Source organism: Bombina bombina, chromosome 5 (assembly GCF_027579735.1).
Source record: "Bombina bombina isolate aBomBom1 chromosome 5, aBomBom1.pri, whole genome shotgun sequence".
In the NCBI taxonomy this organism is placed as follows: Eukaryota; Metazoa; Chordata; class Amphibia; order Anura; family Bombinatoridae; genus Bombina; species Bombina bombina.
This window is the reverse complement of record NC_069503.1, coordinates 484,556,045-484,569,217: the sequence shown is the minus strand read 5'-3', so window position 1 is coordinate 484,569,217 and position 13,173 is coordinate 484,556,045. Positions and strand designations below refer to the sequence as shown.

At 39.0% G+C, this 13,173-nt stretch overlaps 1 protein-coding gene across 2 annotated transcripts in view; it reads right to left on the bottom strand.

Moving 5' to 3' along the window:
• EXOC3 (exocyst complex component 3) overlaps window positions 1-13,173 on the bottom strand; it is a 99,742-nt gene that overhangs the window by 84,720 nt on the left and 1,849 nt on the right. For both annotated transcript variants that reach the window (XM_053714394.1, XM_053714393.1), the window contains exon 2: window positions 2,180-2,330. In XM_053714394.1, coding sequence (XP_053570369.1) covers window positions 2,180-2,323 — 144 coding nt within the window. In that variant the 5' untranslated portion in view covers window positions 2,324-2,330. The remainder of the gene's footprint in view (window positions 1-2,179; window positions 2,331-13,173) is intronic.

Sequence of the window (13,173 nt, the reverse complement as noted above, 5' to 3'; positions counted from 1 at the left end):
TTTCTATTATGATCTTTTAGTATCCTTTGTTGAAGAGTAAACCAAGGTAGGCTCAGGCGCAGCAATGCACTACTAGGAGCTAGATGACCTTGATTCAGTGGTCCAATGACAAGAGGCATATATGTGTAGCCACCAATCATTAAACCCTCTAGGTATGCTTTTCCACAAAGGATACCAAGAAAACAAAGAAAATTAGATAACAGAAGTCAACTGAAACATTGTATGAAATGTATGCTTTATCTGAATCATGAAAGTTCTATTAGAACATGTTGTCCTAGTAAATACAGTATTTAATACAGGATAGAGATTAAAGGGACAGTCAAGTCCCAAAAAACCTTTCATAATTTAAATAGGGCATGGAATTTTAAACAGCTTTCCATTTTACTTTTATCACCAATTTTGCTTTGTTCCCTTGGTATTCTTAGTTGAAAGCTAAACCTAGGAGGTTCATATGCTAATTTCTTAGACCTTGAAGACTGCCTCAAATCTGAATGCATTTTGACCACTAGAGGGCATTAGTTCATGTGTTTCATATAGATAACATTGAGCTCCTGCACGCAAAGTTACCCTGGAGTGAGCACTGATTGGCTAAAATGCAAGTCTGTCAAAATAACTGAAATAAGGGGGCAGTTTGCAGAACCATAGATACAAGGTAATCACAGAGGTAAAAAGTGTATTTATATAACAGTGTTGGTTCTGCAAAACAGGGTAATGGGTAATAAAGGGATTATCTTTCTTTTTAAACAACAAAAGTTATGGTGTTGACTGTCCCTTTAAACATATATTGCTAGTAAGAATACTGTGGACAGTCATATGATTTTAAATGAATATTTATCTTTGGGTAGTTCAAGTATGGTGGGTGGCAGGATAAATTTATTAAAAAAAAAAAAAAAAAAAAAGTTAATTTTTTTAACCTCAAAATGTCCTCAGGGGTGACATCCCATTATAGAGGAATGTTAAACATCCAATTCAGGATGCCTGTGCTGGGACTTGCAAGTGAGTGAGCATCTGTCATATGCAAACAGTCACTTTATTTGGATATTAAGGTAAAATCCTACAGTAAAGCGACATGTGAACTCAGCACTGATGATGATTATTGGCAAAGGTTTGTTTTTTTCCCACCGTGCAGAGGGGAGCAGCAATTGTAGCTGAATATAACTGCTCACAGAGCACTTACTCTATTCAGCTGAAGAAATGGTGAGGTAAAATATCTCCCTTTTTTACACACAGAGATGTTCATGTGATACTTTCTAGTCAGCTTTTTACAGATATACCACATCATTTGCAGTTAATTTAGCATATGGGTTACATGACCCTTTAATTACAAATATAAAGCACACTGTATCACAAAAGACCTGCAATCAAAATAAATAAGCAATTCAAATGTCCATTTTGTTATCACTGTTTACATTGTTTTGAAGTCCAATAACACCCCCTTAAAAAAAAAAGAGTGTTTTTTTATCTTCTCTTCTTTGCTATATTTAGTTAGGATAAAAAAAGATAAAAAGAAGCACCTTCACTGTTCAAGCAAACACTGTGCAGCATGTAGCAAGGCCAGAGAACTAAAGTCTGCAGGATGTACTATAGATTCTCTAGGGGCAGTTAAACAAAGGTAAATAGCAAGAACAGCAGTTAAAACAACTAACTTAAAGGCACATGAAACCCAAAGAAATGATTTCATGATTTAGGTAGAATATACCATTTTAAAAAACTTTCCAATTGACTTCTATTATCAAATTTGCTTCATTCTCTTGGTATCATTTGTTGAAGGAGCAACAATGCACTACTGGTTTCTAACTGAACACATGGGGGAGCCAATGACAATCAGTATATACATGCAGCCACCAATCAGCAGCTAAAACCTAGGTTATTTGCTGCTCCTGAGCTTACCTAGATAAACATTTAAGCAAAGGATAACAAGAGAAGGAAGCAAATTAAATAATAGAAGTAAATTGGAAAGTTGTTTAAAATTGTGTGCTCTGTCTGAATCATGAAATAAAAAAAATTGTGTTTCATGTCCATTTAAAAAATTGCAAACTGTTTTTAGATATTAATGCCAGTAAAGTTCTGATATAATACACGGAGTTGTTTTAAGACTTGCTTCTTCTTACACAGAAGCAATTTAGTACAAAAACTAAATAAGTTCTATGACTGGTGTTGCTTTATTTAGGGTTATTACCTTTAGTCTGGCCTCCACGGAAGCTTTCTTACGAGCCTCCCTTCTGCGATATTGTTCCACCTTATCCAGTTGATCCGGTCTCTGCAGCATCCCAGCTACTCGCTGCACAGCAGTAGCCATTGCTTCCTTGTCTGGTTCCTCCATCCCGGGCCTGAGGAGCGTATGGCAAGAAAATTATGAATACAGAAGCATTTATAAAAGTAATTCCAGGAGACTTTTAAAAACACAGTAAATAAATAAAAGCTATCAGATATAAAAATGTGGATTTTATTTAACCATTACTTAATCAAGTGCTGTGTAATAGATGGCTCATAGTGGCAAAAAAGAGGGCAGGCTGAGGCACCGCAAAATTCAGTTACCAGGCTCCTAGGGGCACATACTGCGACCACCTGTACTCGTTACCTCCTCCTTGAATCCAGAAAATAATCCAATTTTATGCACAGAAAATAAGTCCACTTGGTTGTTCCTGTCCTCAGATATTTGCATAAATTCTAACCCTTTTGCAGTGGTCCTAACATAAGGATTAATATTGAAAATATCCCTGGGCTTAAACATATGGCCCACTTTTTCCTCTTACATAAATCTTACTTTTCTACACCACAATAATTCCAGAATGTCTCCATTGTACTTAAAAGGGCCATTAAAATATTTTTTATCTTATATGTTTATTGACGCAAAATTAAAAAGCTTTAATTAAACGTTCATTATTTATTTTGTTAGTATATTTCCTACAAATTAAGTAGTATAGCTAATAAAAATTACACTTTTAATACATTTATTTTATATGCTGATGTTGTAACACCTTAAAGGGATAATGAACTCAATTTTTCCATTTTCAATTTTGCTTCGTTCTCTTGGTATCTTTATTTGAAAAAGCAGGGATGTAAGCTTACAAGACAGCCCATCTTTGGTTTAGCACCTTGGTAGCGCTTGTTGATTGGTGGCTAAATGTAGCCAAAAAAAAAAAAAAGCCTAACACCTGCGATCACGGAAACAAAAGCTCCGTAACGCAGCCCCATTGAAGTCTATGGGGGGGAAAAAAACCTAATGTTTAAACCTAACACCCTGACATAAACCCTACATCTAAACACCCCTAATCTGCTGCCCCCAACATCGCCAACGCCTGCCTACAGTTATTAACCCCTAATCTTCCGCTCCCGATATCGCCGCCACTATACTTCATTTATTTACCCCTTATCCGCCGCACCCTAACATCGCCGCAACTAAATAAAGTTATTAACCCCTAAACCTCTGGCCTCCTACATCACTAACACTAAATAAACCTATTAACTCTTAAACCGCCAGCCCCCCACATTGCAATAACCTAAATTAAACTATATTAACCCCTAAACCTAACCCTAACACCCCCTAACTTTAACATAATTAAAATAGATCTAAAGTAAATTTACAATTAATAACTAAATAATTCCTATTTAAAACTAAATACGTACCTGTGAAATAAAACATAAGATAGCTACAATATAACTAATAGTTACATTGTAGCTAGCTTAGGTTTTATTTTTATTTAACAGGTAAGTTTGTATTTATTTTAACTAGGTAGACTAGTTAGTAAATAGTTATTAACTATTCACTAACTACCTAATTAAAATAAATACAAACTTACCTGTGAAATAAAACATAAGCTGCCCTGCACTAAAACATAAAATTACAACAACAACAAAAAAACTACCATTACAAAAAATAAATAAAAATATTCCTATTCTAATACCCTTTAAAAAAAAAACACGGGGCGTGTCTCTGGGCAGCACCTTCTATGGTTGCAATATCGGTAGCTCTGAGTAGATCACAAGATAATCTGCCTATTATCAGTGATATAGTCGACCATCTAATAGCCTTTTGTAGATATTTAGAACCAGCAACTCAAGCAGATCCTCATGATATGGTACAATAAGGAATACTACTTTGTTCACCGATCTGGAGTGTTGAGGCCTAAAATAGGCTCTTCACTGAGAGGCTCTCAACACCCCCCCGGTATCTTGTAAGCCGGGTATACAGTGCTTTGACACTGCTTATTTCTACAGCAAACATGGAGATACAAATTATTCAAGAACTGGAGAAGCTATTACTACATCACCTTATTCAACTGGAAGAAGACCTCTTCCAATCTATACAAATGGTCACCCACAAGGTTTCATATGCCATGCCTACTGACGAGACACAGACAAGTGGCTCTGAGGTGGAATCAGCTTGTTTGTCTTCGGACCTTCTGCCGCAAAGATCTTCACTAAGAGAAGAATCTGAATGCTCCACTAGGTTTGAGGAGGAAATAACGGACATACTAAAGCCTTCTGGAGTGGAGTATCTCGACATAGCATGTTGCGATGAGGTCCTAGGCACCATAACTGTGGCAAAAGCGCACATAAGCCTGACTGATAGAGTAGAAGCCAAGCATCCAGTGTACGATCAATATACAGAGGATAACATTGCTGGGAGTGAGAATATGGTACCTGAGCCAGGAATTGGGCGCTGAAACCCCAGGTCCTATAAAAACCGGAGCTCTCAAGGTTATTATCCCCGCACCATTTACAATAGGGCCATGCTCTGCCTATTCAGCAATACACTCAGATCCCCCGCTGGAGGATTATATGCGGAGCACTCCAGCAAGCAGTGACAAAAGAGGCATGCAGCTGTTTGAGAGCTCACACTTACAATTTCTTGCATACTCGTGGACTCTGGTCTCTATATTCTCGAACGTAAGGTCCCCAAGGGAAACAGATGGAACAGATACACTGCCAGAGGCTTACCAGGCCGTGAAGGCGCTAGGTTATGGCGCTTGTACAAGCTTTCACAAGTATTATCTACGATCCGATCCGGATGACTGTTGCTCATCATACAGACATTAGCGGTATTGAAGAAAGCAACTGTGATGGTGTCTAATAGCTCGTATACCGTCTAAAGATAAATATCAGAACTGCTACCTGTTATGATTATTGTCACTTCAGTATCTTGCAGCTAAACTGGATATATTTGTTTGCACATGGAACATATGAGCCCTGTTGACAGCAACGGAGCCTGAAGTTTGAGGGACACTATTTGTTCTCATTTGCCGATTTATTTTTAATGATTGCTTGCAAATATGGCCACAACATACCCCTTATTTATATAGTACCTTCCTATGTCTCATGCCAAAGCTGTTTAGTTGAGATTGTATATACAGATATAACATCCTTTATGGTAAGCTACCAACATCAAAGACAGGTTAATGGTACAGCTCCACTATAGAAGAGGATGTCAATAGGCAAAAGCAATATTAAACTGTATTAATGTCTGCTGCAGTTGTTGATGACCGTTGGTATAAGTTGTTATTTGCGTTAAAGTTTGCCTAATACTATGGAGAGCTATAATTGCAGGTTGCCGTATACCTTACTGTTTATATATGTAATTCCCATCAAATTTGGAGTGTGTCTAGAGAGCTGATTAGAATGTAACTGCTACATTTTAGCCTCCTACCTCAAAGTTTACAGGGACCCAGATATAGCCTGCTTATGAAACATCTAAAAAACACAATCAGGGGATCTCATAGACTAGCCCTAAATTTTTATATATGCCATAGTCGTGGTTGCAAGTTAGCGTGAGCTACTATTAATGGCTACAGTCTGTTTAGCACTAAACTAAACCATGCTTCTAGGTTAACAGAACCCTCACTATACCTTTATAAAAAAGACCCCAGATATTTTTAGTTTTGAGGTGAAATAAGACTAAGAAAATATGAGGTGTGGCATTTGTCTTATTTTCCCTAACTACATATAATGTAGTGATGTGCTGCTAGTGTCCCTGGGAAAAGTGCTGAAATATACAAACCTCCAGCCAACGTAATTTAATACCTATGTTGGGAATCATTTACGGACAAAATGAATTTTTGACAAATCGTGCACTTGGGCTGCAGACCACATTAGAATATTTAGAATCCCACACTACAGAATCCTCCTATTAAGTCTCACTTGTACTGACCACAATTATAGTATAATACATTTATATATTTCAACTCATCTCCCCTTTATAATGTGTAGGGCATACATAAATATTACTACCTATACTCCCCCCGGCCACTTGGCAGCATTTTACTATATTGAAAGGATTACATACAATACATAGTGTATCCTCATAACCATATTTTCTGCAGAATTATGATTAACTTATGATTAACTTAGACGTCTCTATATAATCTGGCTTCAGAAAACCGGGCTCAGTTGTGACACTCCTAGTTCCATTAGTAGATGCGACTCCCATAATCAGTAGTTTTTACCTCTGCCTCCATACACCTTTAATGACAAGAAATGGTTTTTGGGCTCCTACAATTTACGTTTCTCTTTTTAAGATGGTTAAAAGTTAACCTATACTGTAAAGCAATAACCGTTTTATTTCACTGTTTGTTTATATATATATTCATTACTGATATGTTTCAATAGTGTTCTGGAGGTCCAAAAGTGGCCCCATTTTACTATAATCCCCCTACTACCCAATTTAAATTGTTCTAGGGGTCCAAAAGTGACCTCACTAGTTTTAAGGGGCTGGAAAATTATGAGGGTTGACATATGATACTTTATATTTCGCACAACAGACAACAGGTATTACTTAGATAGCCTACTATTCTAAGGTTTATTAACTTCTCTGGAATGTTAATTCCTTTGACAATCCATTGTTATATAGGATTTATGACTGTATTTATCTGTAAGATACCTGTATGTATATCTTTTTCAACCCTCAATAAAAATATTTAAAATAAAAAAAAAAACACACCACAAAATAAAAAAGCCTAAACTACCAAGGGCCCTTAAAAAAATTGTCCTGAGTTAAACAGCTCTTTTGTTACAAAACAAACAAACACCCCCTAACACTATACAAACCCCCACCCCCCAAACTACCAAGGGCCCTTAAAAGGGGCTTTTAGGGGGGCCTTAAAAGGGCCTTTGTAGGGAATTGCTCTAGGTTAAACAGCTATTTTGCAACAACAACAACAAAAACACCCCCTAAAAAAATACATTACACAAAATAACAAATTATCAAAAAAAAAAAAAAAAAAATCCTATTCTAATACCCATAAAAAACACCCCAAAATAAAAGACCAAATCTAGAATAAACTACCAATGGCCCTTAAAAGGGCCTTTTGTAGGGCATTGCCCTAATGATACCAGCTCTTTTAGTGAAAAAAATTACAAATACCCACTAACATTACAAACCCCCACCCCCCCAACCCACAAAAAACAAAAACTATCTAAAAAACCTAAACTACCCATTGCCCTGAAATTGTATGAGCATTTAACTCTTTTACTGCCCAGACCCTAAACTAAAAAAAAAAAAACTTAAAAAAGCCTAACACTAACACCCTGACGATCCACTTACAGTTTTTGAAGTCCCACTTGAATTATCTTCATCCCGGAGTTGAAGTCCTCATCCAGGTGGCGAGAAGTCCTCATCCAGACGGCCTCTTCAATCTTCATCCTGGCGTTGAAGTCCTGATCCAAGCGGCGAGAAGTCTTCATCCTATTGGCTATTCAAATGAGCTAATAGGATTTAAGCAGCTCTCATTCTATTGGCTAATTTGAATTAGCCAATAGAATGAGAGCTGCTTAAATCCTATTGGCTGATTGGAATAGCCAATAGGATTTTAGCAGCCCTAATTCCTATTGGCTGATTCAAATTTTTCAGCCAATAGGAAAGCAAGGGATGCCATCTTGAATCGCGTCCCTTGCATTGAAGATTCAGTGTATGGCGGCGACCGTATGAAGAGGATGCTCAGCGCCGGATGTCTTCAGGATGGACCCGCTCCACGCCTCCGGGATTAAGATTGAAGAGGCCGCCTGGATGAGGACTTCAACTCCGGGATGAAGATAATTCAAGTGGGACTTCAAAAACTGTAAGTGGATCGTCAGGGGGTTAGTGTTAGGCTTTTTGAAGGGTTTTTGGGTGTTTTTTCTTTATTTATTTTAGGGTCTGGGCAGTAAAAGAGCTAAATGCCCTTTTAAGGGCAATGCCCATACAAATGCCCTTTTCAGAGCAATGGGTAGCTTAGGTTTTTTTAGAATTAGGTTTTTTATTTTGGGGAGTTGGTTGGGTGGTGTTTTTTTTTTTTAATACAAATTTGTATTCAGTTTTAAAAGTAGAAGTAACAATTGGGGACACACAGGACCCCTGCTCCAAATGACACAAACATATGGAACGGACACGCAGGTCCGGTTGAAATTGTTAAAACATTGATAAATCAGGTAACCCTTCCATAGTGAGGGAAGGGGACATGAAACCAACTCCCCCATGGACAAACTAAGAAATGAAAGCTCTGGCAGTCGTATAAATAGAAAACATCAGAGTGACACACATTTTTCTATTTCAAAGAGGCCAATGTAGACCTGACCATTGGGGAACTCACATTTCTATAATACGAAAAGGAAAGAATAGGTAAAATGAGGGAGTTTGTGGTGAAAATAGTTCACCAAAATTGAACCTTGGTGTAGGCTCGGAATATGGGGGGGGGGGAGAGATTATATTCCAGCGATCCTTAATATTATATTGGTCTCCCAGTATAATATAAATATAAACAAAGACAACAATGCATAGCAACATGAGGAAGAAGATCGCATAGGTTGGAAGGTCGCAAAATGATACAAAGACTCTACTCAGCACACACCACATCCAGAGCAACCAGTACCCAACACACACCGTGTCCAGCACACACACCACCCAGCACACTCTGCACCCAGCACACAAAGTACCCGACACATCCGGGGTCCAGGACACGCAGTACCTAGCACAAATCCACAGCACAAGCATCACCCATCCACAGTACCTAGCACAGACAGCACCTAGCACAGACAGCACCTAGCACAGACAGCACCTAGCACAGACAGCAACTAGCACAGACAGCAACTAGCACAGACAGCAACTAGCACAGACAGCAACTAGCACAGACAGCAACTAGCACAGACAGCAACTAGCACAGACAGCAACTAGCACAGACAGCAACTAGCACAGACAGCAACTAGCACAGACAGCAACTAGCACAGACAGCAACTAACACAGACAGCAACTAACACAGACAGCAACTAACACAGACAGCAACTAGCACAGACAGCACCTAGCACAGACAGCACCTAGCACAGACAGCACCTAGCACAGACAGCACCTAGCACAGACAGCACCTAGCACAAACAGCACCTAGCACAAACAGCACCTGGCACAAACAGCACCTGGCACAGACAGCACCTGGCACAGACAGCACCTGGCACAAACAGTACCTGGCACAAACAGTACCTGGCACAAACAGTACCTGGCACAAACAGCACCTGGAACAAACAGCACCTGGAACAAACAGTACCTAGCACAAACAGTACCTAGCACAAACAGTACCTAGCACAAACAGTACCTAGCACAAACAGTACCTAGCACAAACAGTACCTAGCACAAACAGTACCTAGCACAAACAGTACCTAGCACAAACAGTACCTAGCACAAACAGTACCTAGCACAAACAGCACCTAGTATAAACAGCACCTAGCACAGACAGCACCTAGCCTAGCACAAACAGCACCTAGCACAGACAGCACCTAGCACAGACAGCACCCAGCACAAACAGTACTGAGCACAAACAGTACCTAGCATAGACAGTACCTAGCCCAAACAGAACCTAGCACCCATGTTACCTAGCACACTCAGTACCCAGCTCACACAACACCCATCACGAACAGACCCCAGTAAAGACAGTACCTAACACAAACAGTACCTAGCATAGGCGGTACCTAGCACAAACAGCCTCCCAAACCCCATCATGATACAGAAATACAGAGGTGACACTAATATATCAAACATGATACCTTACACCTAATCGTCAGAAATACTATATCGCTAAGACAACAGGTTTGACACACTATGACCTGAAATCTATATGGATATCTGTATCTTGGTATTATAAACAAAAATGCAGCTTGCTGTAGTGCGATATAAATTAAAGTATATAGGATAAGACTATTCTGGGGGGATAAGCAGTGAATATCTCCAATCTGGGTTTAATATGCGTATAAACAGGACATATATTTAGATTCTAATCTCTGACGTAAGGAAACAAGGATTAATATACGGTGTCATATAGAAATATATACTCTCTACCCCCACCATCCTATATGGGTCAGCTGCAGTACATTTTATAGATGTAGGGACTTTAAAGTTTTGGACTTTCAGAATCCCAAACATATTATAAAACTGATTGCCACCTTAGGGACCTAATACCCACTTGTACATTGAACAGCATATAAGTAGAAAATAACACATTAACATATGTAAATAATATAGAGTGTGAGGAGCTGCAGGAGTCAACATTGGATGTTACCATGCAAGTACCACACACTGTATGAGGAAATTCTGTATCTTCCTTTAGCTCTAGACATCGTGTGGAAAAACAACTTAAAATTATTTGAACAAACCATGATTATGTTAAACCAAAGAATCCAGCTTAAGAAAATATCGTGTCCTGAGGAAACTTAACCGCGTGTCATCCTAACTAGCTTTAGATATCTAAGACAGAATCCAAAGATAAAATGACTATCATCTGTACTTTTAAGGGATTAAGTGGGTTGAGAAATATGTTGCATCCCCTAAATATGTGTAGTCTCCTGAGAACACATTATTGAGATATATATATATATAAACAAAAATACATTATTAGGGGGTGTAAAAGTACCCTGGTGGGAACATTACAATTACCCCACGCCAGTTTTTAGCATAGGTTTTTCTACATATGTCCGGTGGTGGCATGACCGTGTAGTGATGCACATTTAAAAGCATCCAGCCAAGTAAGGAGAGCTGTCTCTGAAAGTTATCTTGGGTAGGCGAAACTTATCTTCCTTTTGAGATATGGAGGTAGTGGTATTCATGACGGTATTGTGTACTTCAATCACCGACTAGCCGACATTGCTTACAGTATCACTCTCCCTACTTTGACTACGCCCCCAAAATCAAACATTGGACATGTCCAGCAATTGTAAAAATGGTAAAGTCCCAAAGCCTCTAGGAGATACTGATACAGTGGAAAAGTACATATCTTATATATAACATAGTTATGCTCATTTTCTTTTGCCGATATCTGTTAGCTTGTTGTTTGGGTGCTGTGTATGTGCAAGCTACTCCCGCTGTCTGCGTGTTAATGGAGCAATACACATAATAAGAGTACATATCAAGTCAGGCCACAGCTATCTGCTAAGGTGCCTCAACATAGACTAGAGGTCCATCTTTGGGCTGCTTGTAACAGTTGTCTGCTGTTTTAAACTTCGCTGCGAGAGCCGCGTGGTAGTGCAAGATGGCGCAGGTCAGTATAAGCACTGCATCAGCCCTACACTCTCTGTTCACTCTGTATGGCCTCTCCCGTGTATATTTTGGTAGTGCATATTTCGGTATCTCGCCCGACAGAAATAATTCTCCGATGCTAGCTCCAAGAAACACAGCTGCTGTCATTTAGGTTACTTGTCAGTTAAAAACTTTAGTGCGCCTTGTAACGCAGTAATTCCCAGGGCCAGTACCGGTACCAGTTCATAGAGTCCTCCAGGGGTGATCTTGTTGGCAGTCTCTTGCTACTGTGCTGAATTAGTACCTCGCCCCAGGTAGGGTAATTGTTTTGGATCTGTACCTTTTTGGCAGTAGCGGGTAAGCCGGACAGTCTCGGCAGCTCCCAATTGGAATTGAGCCCTCCGGTCACAGTTTCTTTCAGAAGAAGTCTCCATCCTTGTTGCCTAGTTGGTACACTTGTTTAGTTAAAGCAGTGTTGCCGCTAAATTTAATTATTTGAGCTGTTTTAGCTGGAGCTAAACCGAAACACATCTTCCTTGCTCGGCTGTTAGCTTTGTCCCCTGGGTGGTGGGTTTTACTGTTGGGGGGGGGGGGGTATTTGTGTTTTTTTTTTTTACAAATAAAAGAGCTGATATCTTTGGTGCAATGCCCCACAAAAGGCCCTTTTAAGGGCCATTGGTAGTTTATTGTAGGCTGGGGGGGTTATTTTGTGAGGGCTTTTTTATTTTGATATGGCTATTAGACTAGGTGTAATTCTTTTTTATTTTGGATAATTTCGTTTGTTATTTTACGTAATTTAGTGTTTGTTATTTTTTGTAACTTAGTATTTTTTTTGTTTTTGTAATTAGATATTTTGAAATTTTAAGAGTAGTGTTAGGATTTTTTTAATGTGTAGTTTAGTTTAATTGGTAGTTAGTTTAATTTTAGTTTAATAATTATATTAGTTTAAACTTAGTTTTTTTTAATTTGACAGGTAAGTTTTAATTTAATTTAAACTAGGGAAATTGCAAATTTAATATAAAGTTAGGGGGGGCGTTAGGTTTGGGGTTACTAGTTTAATTTAGTATATTTCGTTGTGGGGGGCTTTCGGTTTAGGGGTTAATAGGTTTATTATAGTGACGGCAGTGTTGGGCTGAATAACTTTAGTATAGTGGAGGAGATGTGAGCAGACGGCATATTAGGGGTTAATAATATTTAAATAGTGTTTGCGATGCGGGAGGGCAGCGGTTTAGGGGTTAATAACTTTAGCATAGTGGTGACGATGTCAGGGAGCGGCAGAATAGGGGTTAATACATGTTATTAGTGGCGGCGATGTCGGGAGCGGCAGATTAGGGGTTAATACATTTATTATAGTGTTTGCGATGTGGGAGGGCCTCGGTTTAGGGGTTAATAGGTAGTTTATGGGTGTTAGTGTACTTTTTAACACTTTAGTTATGAGTTTTATGTTACAGCTTTGTAGCGTATAACTCATAACTACTGACTTTAGATGGCGGCACAGATCTTGTCGTTTTAGGCTGTAACGCTTGCTTTTTAGCCAGAATGCAAAACTCGTAGTACCGGCGCTATGGGAATCCCATGAATAAACGTCATTTTTAAGAGTGCGGTACTGACGTTGCGTTACAGGCTAAAAGGCTTGCGGTACAGCTATACCGATAAGACTTGTAATGGCTGCGTTAGGGAAAATGATGCGTTAAGGGCCA